This window comes from Oncorhynchus mykiss, chromosome 19 (assembly GCF_057628025.1).
Source record: "Oncorhynchus mykiss isolate SJ-2025 chromosome 19, ASM5762802v1, whole genome shotgun sequence".
Lineage (NCBI taxonomy): Eukaryota > Metazoa > Chordata > Actinopteri > Salmoniformes > Salmonidae > Oncorhynchus > Oncorhynchus mykiss.
In genome coordinates, this window is record NC_143040.1 from 5180001 (window position 1) to 5200972 (window position 20972).

The 20972-nt window shown below is 48.2% G+C and overlaps 1 protein-coding gene across 2 annotated transcripts in view; it reads left to right on the plus strand.

The window, feature by feature from the left end:
• LOC110516074 (structural maintenance of chromosomes protein 2) overlaps positions 1 to 20972 on the plus strand; it is a 44920-nt gene that overhangs the window by 17984 nt on the left and 5964 nt on the right. For both annotated transcript variants that reach the window (XM_090209947.1, XM_090209948.1), the window contains exons 16-23: positions 178 to 313; positions 2116 to 2240; positions 4881 to 4945; positions 7342 to 7470; positions 7790 to 7933; positions 9573 to 9647; positions 10969 to 11088; positions 19352 to 19552. In XM_090209947.1, the coding sequence (XP_090066073.1) occupies positions 178 to 313; positions 2116 to 2240; positions 4881 to 4945; positions 7342 to 7470; positions 7790 to 7933; positions 9573 to 9647; positions 10969 to 11088; positions 19352 to 19552 (995 nt within the window). The remainder of the gene's footprint in view (positions 1 to 177; positions 314 to 2115; positions 2241 to 4880; positions 4946 to 7341; positions 7471 to 7789; positions 7934 to 9572; positions 9648 to 10968; positions 11089 to 19351; positions 19553 to 20972) is intronic.

A 20972-nucleotide genomic window follows, 5' to 3' on the forward strand; every position in this document is an offset into this window, starting at 1 on the left:
TGTGTATCTCTCCCTGTAGGAGCCAGTCTGTGTGTATCTCTCCCTGTAGGAGCCAGTCTGTGTGTATCTCTCCCTCTAGGAGCCAGTCTGTGTGTATCTCTCCCTGTAGGAGCCAGTCTGTGTGTCTCTCTCCTTCCCTCCTCTGTAATGTGGTGTTTATTCTCCGTCTCCCTGTAGGAGCCCGTTCCCAGTCGGCCTCCGTGTTGTCCAGTCTCCAGGAGCTGAGAGAGGTTCAGGACAGTCTGTCAGCCACGGAGACGGAGCTACAGGCCCTGGACAAACAACTGTCTGGTCTCAAGGGGACCGCTGAGAGGTGGCTGCCCTGAAACATTTACTATGTAGCTTTAGGAGTTCAGCTAATTCAATATTTCTGAAACATTTCTCTATATATTCCTTCTCTCTCCCTCCTCTACCCTCTCCTCTTCCCTCCTCTACCCTCTCCTCTTCCCTCCTCTACCCTCTCCTCTTCCCTCCTCTACCCTCTCCTCTTCCCTCCTCTACCCTCTCCTCTTCCCTCCTCTACCCTCTCCTCTTCCCTCCTCTTCCCTCCTCTACCCTCTCCTCTTCCCTCCTCTACCCTCTCCTCTTCCCTCCTCTACCCTCTCCTCTTCCCTCCTCTACCCTCTCCTCTTCCCTCCTCTACCCTCTCCTCTTCCCTCCTCTACCCTCTCCTCTTCCCTCCTCTTCCCTCCTCTACCCTCTCCTCTTCCCTCCTCTACCCTCTCCTCTTCCCTCCTCTACCCTCTCCTCTTCCCTCCTCTACCCTCTCCTCTTCCCTCCTCTTCCCTCCTCTACCCTCTCCTCTTCCCTCCTCTACCCTCTCCTCTTCCCTCCTCTACCCTCTCCTCTTCCCTCCTCTACCCTCTCCTCTTCCCTCCTCTTCCCTCCTCTACCCTCTCCTCTTCCCTCCTCTACCCTCTCCTCTTCCCTCCTCTACCCTCTCCTCTTCCCTCCTCTACCCTCTCCTCTACCCTCTCCTCTCCTCTACCCTCTCCTCTTCCCTCCTCTACCCTCTCCTCTACCCTCTCCTCTTCCCTCCTCTTCCCTCTACCCTCTCCTCTTCCCTCCTCTACCCTCTCCTCTTCCCTCCTCTACCCTCTCCTCTTCCCTCCTCTACCCTCTCCTCTTCCCTCCTCTACCCTCTCCTCTCCTCTTCCCTCCTCTACCCTCTCCTCTCCCTCCTCTACTCCCTCCTCTACTCCCTCCTCTCCTCTACCCTCTCCTCTACCCTCTCTCTCTCCTCTCCCTCGTCTACCCTCTCCTCTCCCTCCTCTACCCTCTCCTCTCCCTCCTCTACCCTCTCCTCTCCCTCCTCTACCCTCTCCTCTCCCTCCTCTACTCCCTCCTCTACCCTACCCTCTCTCCCTCCTCTACCCTACTCTCTCTCCCTCCTCTACCCTCTCCTCTCTCCCTCCTCTACCCTCTCCTCTACCCTCTCCCTCCTCTACCTTCTCCTCTACCCTCTGTTCTACCCTCTCTCCCTCCTCTACCCTCGCTCTCCTCTTTCTCCTCTACCCTCTCTTTCTCCTCTACCCTCTCTTTCTCCTCTACCCTCTCTTTCTCCTCTACCCTCTCTTTCTCCTCTACCCTCTCTTTCTCCTCTACCCTCTCTTTCTCCTCTACCCTCTCCTCTCCCTCCTCTACCCTCTCCTCTCCCTCCTCTACCCTCTCCTCTCCCTCCTCTACCCTCTCCTCTCCCTCCTCTACCCTCTCCTCTTTCTCCTCTACCCTCTCCTCTACCCTCTCTCTCTCCTCTACCCTCTCTCTCTCCTCTTTCTCCTCTACCCTCTCTTTCTCCTCTACCCTCTCTTTCTCCTCTACCCTCTCTTTCTCCTCTACCCTCTCTTTCTCCTCTACCCTCTCCTCTCTCCTCTACCCTCTCTCTCTCCTCTTCCCTCTCCCTCCTCTACCCTCTCCCTCCTCTACCCTCTCCTCTCCCTCCTCTACCCTCTCCCCTCTACCCTCCCCTCTCCTCTCCCCTCTCTCTCTACCCTCCCCTCTCCTTCCTCTACCCTCTCCCTCTACCCTCCCCTCTCCTCTCTCTCTACCCTCTCCTCTCCTTCCTCTACCCTCTCCCTCCTCTCTCCTCTCTCTCCCCTCCTCTCCCCTCTCTAGGTATCGTTTGTTAAAGCAGCAGTTAGACATGAAGACAGAAGAGTTAGATATTCTCCAGGTTAAACTCCATCAGAGCTCCTTCCATAAACAACAGGAAGAACTGAAGATGTTACTGAAGACCATCGGTGAGCACACACTCTCTCACACACACACACACACACTCACACTCTCTCTCACACACACACACAACGTTTTTCAACATATTTTTTTTAAGGTGGGACAACACTTGATCCCAAAGAGTTGAACTGTGAGGCGAAAAAATGAATGTAGTTATCTTTTATTTGTTGGATAATGTAACAATTATTTAGTTAATAACAAACAGTAAGATATTTGTGTCCTCCTCATGCTGAGTTTTATAGTGTCCACTCTAGCTTCCTGTAGCTAGTCTGTGTGTCGAGGACATGGGTTTTACTAGAGGTAGCTTGAAGCTGACGATTGATTGACTTGGTGAGGTGGTATTTAAACCTACAGCTGGTATTCCTGTGACAGGAAGTGGGGTGGTATTTAAACCTACAGCTGGTATTCCAGTGACAGGAAGTGAGGTGGTATTTAAACCTACAGCTGGTATTCCTGTGACAGGAAGTGAGGTGGTATTTAAACCTACAGCTGGCATTCCAGTGACAGGAAGTGGGGTGGTATTCAAACCTACCGCTGGTATTCCTGGGACAGGAAGTGGGGTGGTATTTAAACCTACAGCTGGTATTCCTGGGACAGGAAGTGGGGTGGTATTTAAACCTACAGCTGGTATTCCTGGGAAAGGAAGTGGGGTGGTATTTAAACCTACAGCTGGTATTCCAGTGACAGGAAGTGAGGTGGTATTTAAACCTACAGCTGGTATTCCAGTGACAGGAAGTGAGGTGGTATTTAAACCTACAGCTGGCATTCCAGTGACAGGAAGTGGGGTGGTATTTAAACCTACAGCTGGTATTCCTGGGAAAGGAAGTGGGGTGGTATTTAAACCTACAGCTGGTATTCCAGTGACAGGAAGTGAGGTGGTATTTAAACCTACAGCTGGTATTCCTGGGACAGGAAGTGGGGTGGTATTTAAACCTACAGCTGGCATTCCAGTGACAGGAAGTGGGGTGGTATTTAACCCTACAGCTGGCATTCCAGTGACAGGAAGTGGGGTGGTATTTAAACCTACATCTGGCATTCCAGTGACAGGAAGTGGGGTGGTATTTAACCCTACAGCTGGTATTCCTGGGACAGGAAGTGGGGTGGTATTTAACCCTACAGCTGGTATTCCTGGGACAGGAAGTGAGGTGGTATTTAAACCTACAGCTGGTATTCCTGGGACAGGAAGTGAGGTGGTATTTAAACCTACAGCTGGTATTCCAGTGACAGGAAGTGGGGTGGTATTTAACCCTACAGCTGGTATTCCTGGGACAGGAAGTGGGGTGGTATTTAAACATATCGTTGGCATTCCTGTGACAGGAAGTGGGGTGGTATTTAAACCTACAGCTGGTATTCCTGTGACAGGAAGTGGGGTGGTATTTAAACCTACAGCTGGTATTCCAGTGACAGGAAGTGGGGTGGTATTTAACCCTACAGCTGGTATTCCAGTTCCAGTAACTGAGATAGAGAGGAGTAGAACAAAGGCCTCAATGGTTCTTAGACTTCCTGGTATCTGGGAAATTAGGTCAAGGGTCGGGGGGTTAAGATAAGATAACTCCAGGTGCAGATTAAAACAGGATGAACCCAAAGTGGCTGATTTTATAGTTTTTTTTTTTTCTTCACAAAAACTGTTACTTTAAATAGCAAATGATTTTGCCACTTGCTGTCTAGCCAACAGCTGGTAGGATACAGTGGGGACAGAGCAGCTCTCTAGCCAACAGCTGGTAGGATACAGTGGGGACAGAGCAGCTCTAGCCAACAGCTGGTAGGATACAGTGGGGACAGAGCAGCTCTCTAGCCAACAGCTGGTAGGATACAGTGGGGACAGAGCAGCTCTAGCCAACAGCTGGTAGGATACAGTGGGGACAGAGCAGCTCTCTAGCCAACAGCTGGTAGGATACAGTGGGGACAGAGCAGCTGTCTAACCAACAGCTGGTAGGATACAGTGGGGACAGAGCAGCTGTCTAGCCAACAGCTGGTAGGATACAGTGGGGACAGAGCAGCTGTCTAGCCAACAGCTGGTAGGATACAGTGGGGACAGAGCAGCTGTCTAGCCAATAGCTGGCAGGATACAGTGGGGACAGATCAGCTCTCTAGCCAACAGCTGGCAGGATACAGTGGGGACAGAGCAGCTGTCTAGCCAATAGCTGGCAGGATACAGTGGGGACAGAGCAGCTGTCTAGCCAACAGCTGGCAGGATACAGTGGGGACAGAGCAGCTGTCTAGCCAACAGCTGGCAGGATACAGTGGGGACAGATCATCATGTCACCAGAATAAGACCCTCGATATTTATTGGAAAGGAGCATCAAACTCATCACCTTTTCACTTTCACCATCCTGTGAAGTTCATCATCATCATCGTTTATTTAATCTGTAGCCTCATTAAACTGCATGTTATCCTGAGTCGTAGTCGTAGACGACCAGACACCACGTCACAGCGTGACTCCATGTTGAGTTCCATGTGATGGTTATTATACTGTATCCATATTTACACCATTAACGACGTTTCCACCTCCCGTTTCTCACATAATTACATTTAACCAACACAGAACAGATCCCACCATGTCTAACAAACACATTTTATCCTTCTGCATTTTAAACTTCCTGTTAATACAGTATGACTCACATTAAGTGTGTGTGTGTCTCTCTCAGAGGAGTGTGAGGAGACCCTGCGCAGCAGTAAGGAGGTCCAGAAGAAGGCAGATGAGAAGTACAAGGTCAGTTTATCTCCATGGGTCATATCTGGACCTATCAGTGGTCTCCATTCAGGATCACATGACTTATTATCCCAATGGGTCATATCTGGACCTATCAGTGGTCTCCTTTCAGGATCACATGACTTATTATCCCAATGGGTCATATCTGGACCTATCAGTGGTCTCCTTTCAGGATCACATGACTTATTATCCCAATGGGTCATATCTGGACCTATCAGTGGTCTCCTTTCAGGATCACATGACTTATTATCCCAATGGGTCATATCTGGACCTATCAGTGGTCTCCTTTCAGGATCACATGACTTATTATCCCAATGGGTCATATCTGGACCTATCAGGGGTCTCCATTCAGGATCACATGGGTCATGTCTGGACCTATCAGTGGTCTCCATTCAGGATCACATGCTACCAGAATTTTGCAACCCCACCCTGAGACAATGTATGCCATTTAGCAAACTTAATTACCCTTCCTCCCCTCCCAATTAAAATAAATATATTACAGAGTTTAATTTGGTTTAAGTGCCTTGCTCAGCGGCACATCGGCTCGGATATTTAAACCCGTGTCCTTTCGGTTACTGGCCCCATGTTCTTCACCGCTAGGCCACCTGGCGCCCTTATGAAGCCACTTGGTTAACCGTGCATCATTTGTTTTTCCCCTCATATGAATGGGTCTCGGGAACCCTCTGTCCTGGCTCTGTTGATGTGGTGTTAAACCTCTCCTGGCTCTGTTGATGTGGTGTTAATCCTCTGTCCTGGCTCTGTTTATATGGTGTTAAACCTCTGTCCTGGCTCTGTTGATGTGGTGTTAATCCTCTGTCCTGGCTCTGTTGATGTGGTGTTAAACCCTCTGGTCCCGGCTCTGTTGATGTGGTGTTAAACCTCTGTCCTGGCTCTGTTGATGTGATGTTAAACCTCTCCTGGCTCTGTTGATGTGGTGTTAAACCCTCTGTCCTGGCTCTGTTGATGTGGTGTTAAACCCTCTGTCCTGGCTCTGTTGATGTGGTGTTAAACCCTCTGTCCTGGCTCTGTTGATGTGGTGTTAATCCTCTGTCCTGTCTCTGTTGATGTGGTGTTAAACCCTCTGTCCTGGCTCTGTTGATGTGGTGTTAAACCTCTGTCCTGGCTCTGTTGATGTGGTGTTAATCCTCTGTCCTGGCTCTGTTGATATGGTGTTAAACCCTCTGTCCTGGCTCTGTTGATGTGGTGTTAAACCCTCTGTCCTGGCTCTGGTGATGTGGTGTTAAACCCTCTGTCCTGGCTCTGTTGATGTGGTGTTAAACCCTCTGTCCTGGCTCTGTTGATATGGTGTTAAACCTCTGTCCTGGCTCTGTTGATGTGGTGTTAACCCTCTGTCCTGGCTCTGTTGATATGGTGTTAAACCTCTGTCCTGGCTCTGTTGATGTGGTGTTAAACCTCTCCTGGCTCTGTTGATGTGATGTTAAACCTCTGTCCTGGCTCTGTTGATGTGGTGTTAAACCTCTCCTGTCTCTGTTGATGTGGTGTTAAACCTCTGTCCTGGCTCTGTTGATGTGGTGTTAAACCTCTCCTGGCTCTGTTGATGTGGTGTTAATCCTCTGTCCTGGCTCTGTTGATGTGGTGTTAAACCTCTCCTGGCTCTGTTGATGTGGTGTTAAACCCCCTGTCCTGGCTCTGTTGATGTGGTGTTAAACCCTCTGTCCTGGCTCTGTTGATTCTGGTGTTAAAGCCCTGTCCTGGCTCTGTTGATATGGTGTTAAACCCTCTGTCCTGGCTCTGTTGATATGGTGTTAAACCCCCTGTCTTGGCTCTGTTGATGTGGTGTTAAACCCCCTGTTCTGGCTCTGTTGATGTGGTGTTAAACCCCCTGTCCTGGCTCTGTTGATGTGGTGTTAAACCTCTCCTGGCTCTGTTGATGTGGTGTTAAACCCTCTGTCCTGGCTCTGTTGATATGGTGTTAAACCCCCTGTCCTGGCTCTGTTGATGTGGTGTTAAACCCCCTGTTCTGGCTCTGTTGATGTGGTGTTAAACCTCTCCTGGCTCTGTTGATGTGGTGTTAAACCCTCTGTCCTGGCTCTGTTGATGTGGTGTTAAACCCTCTGTCCTGTCTCTGTTGATGTGGTGTTAAACCCTCTGTCCTGGCTCTGTTGATGTGGTGTTAAACCCTCTGTCCTGTCTCTGTTGATGTGGTGTTAAACCCTCTGTCCTGGCTCTGTTGATGTGGTGTTAAACCCTCTGTCCTGGCTCTGTTGATGTGGTGTTAAACCCTCTGTCCTGGCTCTGTTGATGTGGTGTTAAACCCTCTGTCCTGTCTCTGTTGATGTGGTGTTAAACCCTCTGTCCTGGCTCTGTTGATGTGGTGTTAAACCCTCTGTCCTGGCTCTGTTGATATGGTGTTAAACCTCTCCTTGCTCCACCAGGTGTTGGAGAATAAGATGCAGAATGCAGAGGCAGAGAGGGAGAAGGAACTGAAAGCTGCTCAACAGAAAGTAAACTCTGCTAAAACCAAGGCTGACGCGTTCAGTAAGAAACTGAAGGAGAGACAACAGGTGGAGAGACACACACACACACACACACACACTGAGACACAGACACACACACACACACACACTGAGACACAGACACACACACACACACACACTGAGACACAGACACACACACACACACACACTCAGACACAGACACACACACTTTAATTCTGTGAAAAAATGTCCCCAAAACCAAAGACACCAGCACAATAACCCTGGTTACATTACCCCAGCCGTAACCCGGGTTACATTACCCCAGCAATAACATTATTCAAGACCCTCTACAGTGTACAAACAAGGGGGTTGCACTTTTGACGTGTGTGTGTGTGTGTGTGTGCAGGAGGCTGAGTCCCTGGTCCTAGAGTTGGAGGAGTTGAAGAGGGAGCAGACTGGCTATGAACAACAGATCCTGGCAGTAGACGAAGCCATGAAGACGATCCAGGAACAGATAGACAACATGTCCTCCACTGTGGCAGAGAACAAGGTACTGTTTACCTCCTGGTCCACTACTGTCAAATGTCCTCCACCTCATCAGTTAGCCCAGCGTCATCAGTTAGCCAGGCCCGGGTGTCCACCTCATCAGTTAGCCCGGCGTCATCAGTTAGCCAGGCCCGGGTGTCCACCTCATCAGTTAGCCCGGCCGTCCACCTCATCAGTTAGCCCGGCGTCATCAGGTAGCCAGGCCCCGAGTGTCCACCTCATCAGTTAGCCCGGCGTCATCAGTTAGCCCGGCCCCGAGTGTCCACCTCATCATTTAGCCCGGCCCCGAGTGTCCACCTCATCAGTTAGCCCAGCGTCATCAGTTAGCCAGGCCCCGAGTGTCCACCTCATCAGTTAGCCCGGCGTCATCGGTTAGCCCGGCCCCGAGTGTCCACCTCATCAGTTAGCCTGGCCCCGAGTGTCCACCTCATCAGTTAGCCGGGCCCGAGTGTCCACCTCATCAGTTAGCCGGCCCCGAGTGTCCACCTCATCAGTTAGCCGGCCCCGAGTGTCCACCTCATCAGTTAGCCCAGCGTCATCAGTTAGCACGGCCCCAAGTGTCCATCTCATCAGTTAGCCTGGCCCCGAGTGTCTGGATTGTTGACATGAACTAGCTATATTTGTTTATATACTTTATCACTGACAACTCTCCTCTATCTTCACATCCTTTAACCCCCCCCCCCTCCTCTCTCTCCCCCCCTCCTCTCTCTCCCCCCCCTCCTCTCTCTCCCCCCCCTCCTCTCTCTCCCCCCCCTCCTCTCTCTCCCCCCCCTCCTCTCTCTCCCCCCCCTCCTCTCTCCCCCCCCTCCTCTCTCCCCCCCCCCTCCTCTCTCCCCCCCCCCTCTCTCCCCCCCCTCCTCTCTCCCCCCCCCCTCTCTCCCCCCCCTCCTCTCTCCCCCCCCTCTCTCCCCCCCCTCCTCTCTCTCCCCCCCCTCCTCTCTCCCCCCCCCTCCTCTCTCCCCCCCCTCCCTCCTCTCTCCCCCCCCCTCCCTCCTCTCTCCCCCCCCCCTCCCTCCTCTCTCCCCCCCCCTCCCTCCTCTCTCCCCCCCTCCCTCCTCTCTCCCCCCCCTCCTCTCTCCCCCCCCCTCCTCTCTCCCCCCCCTCCTCTCTCCCCCCCCTCCTCTCTCCCCCCCCTCCTCTCTCCCCCCCCCCTCCTCTCTCCCCCCCCCCTCCTCTCTCTCCCCCCCCCCTCCTCTCTCTCCCCCCCCCTCCTCTCTCTCCCCCCCCCTCCTCTCTCTCCCCCCCCCCTCCTCTCTCCCCCCCCTCCTCTCTCTCCCCCCCCCTCTCTCTCCCCCCCCCTCCTCTCTCTCCCCCCCCTCCTCTCTCTCCCCCCCCTCCTCTCTCTCCCCCCCCCTCCTCTCTCTCCCCCCCTCCTCTCTCTCCCCCCCCCTCCTCTCTCTCCCCCCCCCTCCTCTCTCTCCCCCCCCTCCTCTCTCCCCCCCCTCCCCTCCTCTCTCCCCCCCTCCCCTCCTCTCTCTCCCCCTCCCCTCCTCTCTCCCCCCCCTCCCCTCCTCTCTCCCCCCCCCCCCCTCCTCTCCCCCCCCCCTTCTCTCTCCCCCCTCTCTCCTTCCTCAACCTCTCTCCCCTCCTCCCCCCTCCCATCTCTCTCCTTCCTCAACCTCTCTCCCCCTCTCTCTCTCCAGGAGTCTGTGCGTAAGGCCCAGGAGGAGTTGACTAGACAGAAAGAGGTGATCGTAGCCCAGGACAAAGAGATCAAGGTATGATCACTACATTATTGTCAGTAGTACTGGTGTTATTACCATGCTGCTCCTCATCATCGTCATGTTGTCGTGGAAACCATCTCGGACACGCAGAACTAAAATCCTTCATAAAAGCATCAGATGCTGGATCAAGTTTTGCTGGAGATGTAGGTGAAAAGATACTAAGGAGATTAGCAAAGTCCCCCTCCCCACAATGGATCAGTCCAATCAGACAGGTGTCTGAGACTGATGGACTGTGGCCTCCACAATGGATCAGTCCACCCAGACAGGAACCAATCAGACGGGTGTCTTGTGCACCATTTAAAATCTGTTGACCAACAGCCTATCAACCAACGGAATGGGATCAGCCCTAGCTGTCACTCAGCTAAGAAAGCCTAATATTTGCGTGAGACATTTTTTAAGTATTTAAGTATTTAAATGCTGAAAGTGAGTTCAGATGTGCAAGAGAATATGGTTATAGGGCTCGTTCAGCGTGCAAATCTGACTCGTCTGCCTGATTGTTGTTGGGCCTGAAAATGACTTGTAAGATCACTGACCGTCGGCTCAGTAACAAGCTTAGTTCCACACTGAAGGAGGAGACGCCTCGGTCACAAATTTTTTTATTTTACCTTTATTTAAGTCAGTTAAGAACAAATTCTTATTTACAATGACGCTGCCGCCTCTACACTCTAACCACTAGGCTACGCTGCCGTCCCAAAATATGAGGTGTTTCCGGGAAGAGGGGAAAGTCATTTGAGCAACAGACCCAAAAAAATTGTGGGACGACGATTCGTAACGTTTTAAATCGATGTCTGACCGATGCGTTCTACATATAGATGGGGTTTCCCTGCGGACGGTACTGCCCCTGTACTGTGTTTGAATCGTGGGATTGGAAGCGTATCAGTGAGCTGTTACATCCATAGTATCTACAACCAACAAATGAACATGTCGTGAGATTTTACCCAGACCTCAAGTGGTCTCCTGATATGGTTTAAACATTGTTATGGACTTGAAGTGTGATTTTTCAGAATAAGAAAAACCTGAGAAAATTGGGGGGGGGGATAAAATGGAGGGAGAAAAGAGGCTCTAGAGACGCTACAATATCAGTTGTTACGTGCATCTGTCCATGAGAGATTATTATAACCTCTGATCTAGGATCAGATCACTTTGTAAAAAATATCTCAGTTCTACCCAACTCTTATGAGCTACTTTGACGATGTAATATCATGTTCCTTGATAACAACGTGTGTGTGTGTGTGTGTGTGTGTGTGTGTGTGTGTGTGTGTGTGTGTGTGTGTGTGTGTGTGTGTGTGTGTGTGTGTGTGTGTGTGTATTCCAGGGTAAAAGTACAGAAGCCAACCATATGAGAGAGAGAACCAATGAGTCTCAGTTGAAGATTAAAGAGTTGGAACACAACATCAACAAACACCGTAAAGACAGTCAGGAGGCCGCTGCTAAGGTACAATTACTGATCAACAACACCAAACACCGTAAAGACAGTCAGTTACTGATCAACAACACCAAACACCGTAAAGACAGTCAGTTACTGATCAACAAACACCGTAAAGACAGTCAGGAGGCTGCTGCTAAGGTACAGTTACTGATCAACAACAACAACACCGTAAAGACAGTCAGTTACTGATCAACAACAACAAACACCGTAAAGACAGTCAGTTACTGATCAACAACAACAAACACCGTAAAGACAGTCAGTTACTGATCAACAACAACAAACACCGTAAAGACAGTCAGTTACTGATCAACAACAACAAACACCGTAAAGACAGTCAGGAGGCTGCTGCTAAGGTACAGTTACTGATCAACAACAACAACAACAAACACCGTAAAGACAGTCAGGAGGCCGCTGCTAAGGTACAGTTACTGATCAACAACAACAACAACAAACACCGTAAAGACAGTCAGTTACTGATCATCAACAAACACCGTAAAGACAGTCAGTTACTGATCAACAACAACAAACACCGTAAAGACAGTCAGTTACTAATCAACAACAACAAACACCGTAAAGACAGTCAGTTACTGATCAACAACAACAAACACCGTAAAGACAGTCAGTTACTGATCAACAACAACAAACACCGTAAAGACAGTCAGTTACTGATCAACAACAACAAACACCGTAAAGACAGTCAGGAGGCTGCTGCTAAGGTGCAATTACTGATCAACAACAACAAACACCGTAAAGACAGTCAGTTACTAATCAACAACAACAACAACAAACACCGTAAAGACAGTCAGGAGGCTGCTGCTAAGGTACAGTTACTGATCAACAACAACAAACACCGTAAAGACAGTCAGTTACTGATCAACAACAACAAACACCGTAAAGACAGTCAGTTACTGATCAACAACAACAAACACCGTAAAGACAGTCAGTTACTGATCAACAACAACAAACACCGTAAAGACAGTCGGTTACTGATCAACATCAGCAAACACCGTAAAGACAGTCGGTTACTGATCAACAACAACAAACACCGTAAAGACAGTCGGTTACTGATCAACAACAACAAACACCGTAAAGACAGTCAGGAGGCTGCTGCTAAGGTACAGTTACTGATCAACAACAACAAACACCGTAAAGACAGTCAGTTACTAATCAACAACAACAAACACCGTAAAGACAGTCAGTTACTGATCAACAACAACAAACACCGTAAAGACAGTCAGTTACTGATCAACAACAACAAACACCGTAAAGACAGTCAGGAGGCTGCTGCTAAGGTACAGTTACTGATCAACAACAACAAACACCGTAAAGACAGTCAGTTACTGATCAACAACAACAACAACAAACACCGTAAAGACAGTCAGGAGGCTGCTGCTAAGGTACAGTTACTGATCAACAACAACAAACACCGTAAAGACAGTCAGTTACTGATCAACAACAACAAACACCGTAAAGACAGTCAGGAGGCTGCTGCTAAGGTACAGTTACTGATCAACAACAACAAACACCGTAAAGACAGTCAGTTACTGATCAACAACAACAACAACAAACACCGTAAAGACAGTCAGGAGGCTGCTGCTAAGGTACAGTTACTGATCAACATCAGCAAACACCGTAAAGACAGTCAGTTACTGATCAACAACAACAAACACCGTAAAGACAGTCAGTTACTGATCAACAACAACAAACACCGTAAAGACAGTCAGTTACTGATCAACAACAACAACAACAAACACCGTAAAGACAGTCAGGAGGCTGCTGCTAAGGTACAGTTACTGATCAACAACAAACACCGTAAAGACAGTCAGGAGGCTGCTGCTAAGGTACAGTTACTGATCAACAACAACAAACACCGTAAAGACAGTCAGTTACTGATCAACAACAACAACAACAAACACCGTAAAGACAGTCAGGAGGCTGCTGCTAAGGTACAGTTACTGATCAACACCGTAAAGACAGTCAGGAGGCTGCTGCTAAGGTACAGTTACTGATCAACAACAACAAACACCGTAAAGACAGTCAGTTACTAATCAACAACAACAACAACAAACACCGTAAAGACAGTCAGGAGGCTGCTGCTAAGGTACAGTTACTGATCAACAACAACAAACACCGTAAAGACAGTCAGTTACTAATCAACAACAACAACAACAAACACCGTAAAGACAGTCAGGAGGCTGCTGCTAAGGTACAGTTACTGATCAACAACAAACACTGTAAAGACAGTCAGTTACTGATCAACAACAACAAACACCGTAAAGACAGTCAGTTACTGATCAACAACAACAAACACTGTAAAGACAGTCAGGATGCCGCTGCTAAGGTACAGTTACTGATCAACAACAACAACACCGTAAAGACAGTCAGGATGCTGCTGCTAAGGTACAGTTACTGATCAACAACAACAACAACAAACACCGTAAAGACAGTCAGGATGCCGCTGCTAAGGTACAGTTACTGATCAACAACAACAACACCGTAAAGACAGTCAGGATGCTGCTGCTAAGGTACAGTTACTGATCAACAACAACAACAACAAACACCGTAAAGACAGTCAGGATGCCGCTGCTAAGGTACAGTTACTGATCAACAACAACAACACCGTAAAGACAGTCAGTTACTGATCAACAACAACAAACACCGTAAAGACAGTCAGTTACTGATCAACAACAACAAACACCGTAAAGACAGTCAGGATGCTGCTGCTAAGGTACAGTTACTGATCAACAACAACAACAACAACACCGTAAAGACAGTCAGTTACTGATCAACAACAACAAACACCGTAAAGACAGTCAGTTACTGATCAACAACAACAAACACCGTAAAGACAGTCAGGAGGCCGCTGCTAAGGTACAGTTACTGATCAACAACAACAAACACTGTAAAGACAGTCAGTTACTGATCAACAACAACAAACACCGTAAAGACAGTCAGGAGGCTGCTGCTAAGGTACAGTTACTGATCAACAACAACATCAACAAACACCGTAAAGACAGTCAGGAGGCTGCTGCTAAGGTACAGTTACTGATCAACAACAACAACACCGTAAAGACAGTCAGGATGCTGCTGCTAAGGTACAGTTACTGATCAACAACAACAACACCGTAAAGACAGTCAGTTACTGATCAACAACAACAAACACCGTAAAGACAGTCAGGATGCTGCTGCTAAGGTACAGTTACTGATCAACAACAACAAACACCGTAAAGACAGTCAGGAGGCTGCTGCTAAGGTACAGTTACTGATCAACAACAACAAACACCGTAAAGACAGTCAGTTACTGATCAACAACAACAAACACCGTAAAGACAGTCAGTTACTGATCAACAACAACAAACACCGTAAAGACAGTCAGTTACTGATCAACAACAACAAACACCGTAAAGACAGTCGGTTACTGATCAACATCAGCAAACACCGTAAAGACAGTCGGTTACTGATCAACAACAACAAACACCGTAAAGACAGTCGGTTACTGATCAACAACAACAAACACCGTAAAGACAGTCAGGAGGCTGCTGCTAAGGTACAGTTACTGATCAACAACAACAAACACCGTAAAGACAGTCAGTTACTAATCAACAACAACAAACACCGTAAAGACAGTCAGTTACTGATCAACAACAACAAACACCGTAAAGACAGTCAGTTACTGATCAACAACAACAAACACCGTAAAGACAGTCAGGAGGCTGCTGCTAAGGTACAGTTACTGATCAACAACAACAAACACCGTAAAGACAGTCAGTTACTGATCAACAACAACAACAACAAACACCGTAAAGACAGTCAGGAGGCTGCTGCTAAGGTACAGTTACTGATCAACAACAACAAACACCGTAAAGACAGTCAGTTACTGATCAACAACAACAAACACCGTAAAGACAGTCAGGAGGCTGCTGCTAAGGTACAGTTACTGATCAACAACAACAAACACCGTAAAGACAGTCAGTTACTGATCAACAACAACAACAACAAACACCGTAAAGACAGTCAGGAGGCTGCTGCTAAGGTACAGTTACTGATCAACATCAGCAAACACCGTAAAGACAGTCAGTTACTGATCAACAACAACAAACACCGTAAAGACAGTCAGTTACTGATCAACAACAACAAACACCGTAAAGACAGTCAGTTACTGATCAACAACAACAACAACAAACACCGTAAAGACAGTCAGGAGGCTGCTGCTAAGGTACAGTTACTGATCAACAACAAACACCGTAAAGACAGTCAGGAGGCTGCTGCTAAGGTACAGTTACTGATCAACAACAACAAACACCGTAAAGACAGTCAGTTACTGATCAACAACAACAACAACAAACACCGTAAAGACAGTCAGGAGGCTGCTGCTAAGGTACAGTTACTGATCAACACCGTAAAGACAGTCAGGAGGCTGCTGCTAAGGTACAGTTACTGATCAACAACAACAAACACCGTAAAGACAGTCAGTTACTAATCAACAACAACAACAACAAACACCGTAAAGACAGTCAGGAGGCTGCTGCTAAGGTACAGTTACTGATCAACAACAACAAACACCGTAAAGACAGTCAGTTACTAATCAACAACAACAACAACAAACACCGTAAAGACAGTCAGGAGGCTGCTGCTAAGGTACAGTTACTGATCAACAACAAACACTGTAAAGACAGTCAGTTACTGATCAACAACAACAAACACCGTAAAGACAGTCAGTTACTGATCAACAACAACAAACACTGTAAAGACAGTCAGGATGCCGCTGCTAAGGTACAGTTACTGATCAACAACAACAACACCGTAAAGACAGTCAGGATGCTGCTGCTAAGGTACAGTTACTGATCAACAACAACAACAACAAACACCGTAAAGACAGTCAGGATGCCGCTGCTAAGGTACAGTTACTGATCAACAACAACAACACCGTAAAGACAGTCAGGATGCTGCTGCTAAGGTACAGTTACTGATCAACAACAACAACAACAAACACCGTAAAGACAGTCAGGATGCCGCTGCTAAGGTACAGTTACTGATCAACAACAACAACACCGTAAAGACAGTCAGTTACTGATCAACAACAACAAACACCGTAAAGACAGTCAGTTACTGATCAACAACAACAAACACCGTAAAGACAGTCAGGATGCTGCTGCTAAGGTACAGTTACTGATCAACAACAACAACAACAACACCGTAAAGACAGTCAGTTACTGATCAACAACAACAAACACCGTAAAGACAGTCAGTTACTGATCAACAACAACAAACACCGTAAAGACAGTCAGGAGGCCGCTGCTAAGGTACAGTTACTGATCAACAACAACAAACACTGTAAAGACAGTCAGTTACTGATCAACAACAACAAACACCGTAAAGACAGTCAGGAGGCTGCTGCTAAGGTACAGTTACTGATCAACAACAACATCAACAAACACCGTAAAGACAGTCAGGAGGCTGCTGCTAAGGTACAGTTACTGATCAACAACAACAACACCGTAAAGACAGTCAGGATGCTGCTGCTAAGGTACAGTTACTGATCAACAACAACAACACCGTAAAGACAGTCAGTTACTGATCAACAACAACAAACACCGTAAAGACAGTCAGGATGCTGCTGCTAAGGTACAGTTACTGATCAACAACAACAAACACCGTAAAGACAGTCAGGAGGCTGCTGCTAAGGTACAGTTACTGATCAACAACAAACACCGTAAAGACGGTCAGTTACTGATCAACAACAACAAACACCGTAAAGACAGTCAGTTACTGATCAACAACAACAAACACCGTAAAGACAGTCAGTTACTGATCAACAACAACAAACACCGTAAAGACAGTCAGTTACTGATCAACAACAACAAACACCGTAAAGACAGTCAGTTACTAATCAACAACAACAACAACAAACACCGTAAAGACAGTCAGGAGGCTGCTGCTAAGGTACAGTTACTGATCAACAACAACAAACACCGTAAAGACAGTCAGTTACTAATCAACAACAACAACAACAAACACCGTAAAGACAGTCAGGAGGCTGCTGCTAAGGTACAGTTACTGATCAACAACAAACACCGTAAAGACGGTCAGTTACTGATCAACAACAACAAACACCGTAAAGACAGTCAGTTACTGATCAACAACAACAAACACCGTAAAGACAGTCAGTTACTGATCAACAACAACAACAACAAACACCGTAAAGACAGTCAGGAGGCTGCTGCTAAGGTACAGTTACTGATCAACAACAACAAACACCGTAAAGACAGTCAGTTACTAATCAACAACAACAACAACAAACACCGTAAAGACAGTCAGGAGGCTGCTGCTAAGGTACAGTTACTGATCAACAACAAACACTGTAAAGACAGTCAGTTACTGATCAACAACAACAAACACCGTAAAGACAGTCAGTTACTGATCAACAACAACAAACACTGTAAAGACAGTCAGTTACTAATCATCAACAACAACAACAAACACCGTAAAGACAGTCAGGAGGCTGCTGCTAAGGTACAGTTACTGATCAACAACAACAACAACAAACACCGTAAAGACAGTCAGGATGCCGCTGCTAAGGTACAGTTACTGATCAACAACAACAACACCGTAAAGACAGTCAGGATGCTGCTGCTAAGGTACAGTTACTGATCAACAACAACAACAACAAACACCGTAAAGACAGTCAGGATGCCGCTGCTAAGGTACAGTTACTGATCAACAACAACAACACCGTAAAGACAGTCAGTTACTGATCAACAACAACAAACACCGTAAAGACAGTCAGTTACTGATCAACAACAACAAACACCGTAAAGACAGTCAGGATGCTGCTGCTAAGGTACAGTTACTGATCAACAACAACAACAACAACACCGTAAAGACAGTCAGTTACTGATCAACAACAACAAACACCGTAAAGACAGTCAGTTACTGATCAACAACAACAAACACCGTAAAGACAGTCAGGAGGCCGCTGCTAAGGTACAGTTACTGATCAACAACAACAAACACTGTAAAGACAGTCAGTTACTGATCAACAACAACAAACACCGTAAAGACAGTCAGGAGGCTGCTGCTAAGGTACAGTTACTGATCAACAACAACATCAACAAACACCGTAAAGACAGTCAGGAGGCTGCTGCTAAGGTACAGTTACTGATCAACAACAACAACACCGTAAAGACAGTCAGGATGCTGCTGCTAAGGTACAGTTACTGATCAACAACAACAACACCGTAAAGACAGTCAGTTACTGATCAACAACAACAAACACCGTAAAGACAGTCAGGATGCTGCTGCTAAGGTACAGTTACTGATCAACAACAACAAACACCGTAAAGACAGTCAGTTACTGATCAACAACAACAAACACCGTAAAGACAGTCAGTTACTGATCAACAACAACAAACACCGTAAAGACAGTCGGTTACTGATCAACAACAAACACTGTAAAGACAGTCAGTTACTGATCAACAACAACAAACACCGTAAAGACAGTCTGTTACTGATCAACAACAACAAACACTGTAAAGACAGTCGGTTACTGATCAACTCTGCTTTCTAATCTCCATTTGATCTGTTCTCTCTTCATCTCTTTATGTTGTTCATATTCTGTCTGTTTCCAGATCGATCTGTTTGTCTCTTCAGAAGAGAGCGATCACTAAATCACAGCACTAGATGTTCCTTCTGTTAGAGGAACGTGAGAGTCGTGTACCGCTAGCCAGACTAACATCTTTTCTCTCTCTCTCATCCCTCCTATCTCTCCACCCCTCCCCTCTCATCTCCGCTCTCTCTATCCATCTCTCTCCCTGTCCTCTATCCATCCCTCATCTCTATCCATCTCTCTCCCTGTCCTCTATCCATCCCTCTCTCTATCCATCTCTCTCCCTGTCCTCTATCCATCCCTCATCTCTATCCATCTCTCTCCCTGTCCTCTATCCATCCCTCTATCATCCCTCTCTCCGTCCTCTATCCATCCATCTCTCTCCCTGTCCTCTATCCATCCCTCTATCATCCCTCTCTCCGTCCTCTATCCATCCATCTCTCTCCCTGTCCTCTATCATCCCTCTCTCCGTCCTCTATCCATCCATCTCTCTCCCTGTCCTCTATCATCCCTCTCTCCCTGTCCTCTATCCATCCCTCTCTATCCATCTCTCTCGCTGTCCTCTATCCATCTCTCGCTCTCTCTCTCCATCTCTCCCTGTCCTCTATCCATCCCTCTCTCTATCCATCTCTCTCCCTGTCCTCTCTCCATCCCTCTCTCCAGGTGTCTCGTATGTTAGAGGAACACGAGTGGATCAGTCAGGAGAGAGGCCTGTTCGGCCAGCCCAACACGGGATACGACTTCAAGGTCAACAACCCTAAAGAGGCGGGCCAGAGGCTCAGGAAGCTGGAAGAGTCCAAGACACGACTGGAGAGATCTGTCAACAAGAGAGCCATGAACATGTTGAGTCAGGCTGAGGAGAGGGTGAGTTTGGGGAGGTGTGTTTTACATGTTGAGTCAGGCTGAGGAGAGGGTGAGTTTGGGGAAGTGTGTGTGGTCAGGCTGAGGAGAGGGGGAGTTTAGGGAGGTGTGTGTTACATGTTGAGTCAGGTTGAGGAGAGGGGGAGGTGTGTGTTACATGTAGAGTCAGGCTGAGGAGAGGGTGAGTTTGGGGAGGTGTGTGTGGTCAGGCTGAGGAGAGGGTGAGTTTACGGAGGTGTGTGTTACATGTTGAGTCAGGCTGAAGAGAGGGTGAGTTTGAGGAGGTGTGTGTGGTCAGGCTGAGGAGAGGGTGAGTTTAGGGAGGTGTGTGTGGTCAGGCTGAGGAGAGGGTGAGTTTAGGGAGGTGTGTGTGTGGTCAGGCTGAGGAGAGGGTGAGTTTGTGGTCAGGCTGAGGAAAGGGTGAGTTTGGGGAGGTGTGTGTGGTCAGGCTGAGGAGAGGGTGAGTTTACGGAGGTGTGTGTTACATGTTGAGTCAGGCTGAAGAGAGGGTGAGTTTGAGGAGGTGTGTGTGGTCAGGCTGAGGAGAGGGTGAGTTTAGGGAGGTGTGTGTGGTCAGGCTGAGGAGAGGGTGAGTTTAGGGAGGTGTGTGTGTGGTCAGGCTGAGGAGAGGGTGAGTTTGGGGAGGTGTGTGTGTGTGTGTGGTCAGGCTGAGGAGAGGGTGAGTTTGGGGAGGTGTGTGTGGTCAGGCTGAGGAGAGGGGGAATTTGGGGAGGTGTGTGTTACATGTTGAGTCTGGCTGAGGGGAGGTGTGTGTGGTCAGGCTGAGGAGAGGGTGAGTTTGGGGAGGTGTGTGTGGTCAGGCTGAGGAGAGGGTGAGTTTGGGGAGGTGTGTGTGGTCAGGCTGAGGAGAGGGTGAGTTTATGGAGGTGTGTGTTACATGTTGAGTCAGGCTGAGGAGAGGGTGAGTTTGGGGAGGTGTGTGTGGTCAGGCTGAGGAGAGGGTGAGTTTATGGAGGTGTGTGTTACATGTTGAGTCAGGCTGAGGAGAGGGTGCGTTTGGGGAGGTGTGTGTGGTCAGGCTGAGGAGAGGGTGAGTTTGGGGAGGTGTGTGTGGTCAGGCTGAGGAGAGGGTGAGTTTGGGGAGGTGTGTGTGGTCAGGCTGAGGAGAGGGTGAGTTTGGGGAGGTGTGTGTGGTCAGGCTGAGGAGAGGGTGAGTTTGGGGAGGTGTGTGTGGTCAGGCTGAGGAGAGGGTGAGTTTAGGGAGGTGTGTGTGGTCAGGCTGAGGAGAGGGTGAGTTTGGGGAGGTGTGTGTGGTCAGGCGAGTTTGGGGAGGTGTGTGTGTGTGTGTTTCCTTTGGACCTTGTATCAAGTCTATTTTGACTCCTCCTTCCCCTCTTGGGCCCTTCTCCAGGTTCTGGCAGATCTCAATAGGTAATGGTAGCTTTGATATGATTGGAGGAGA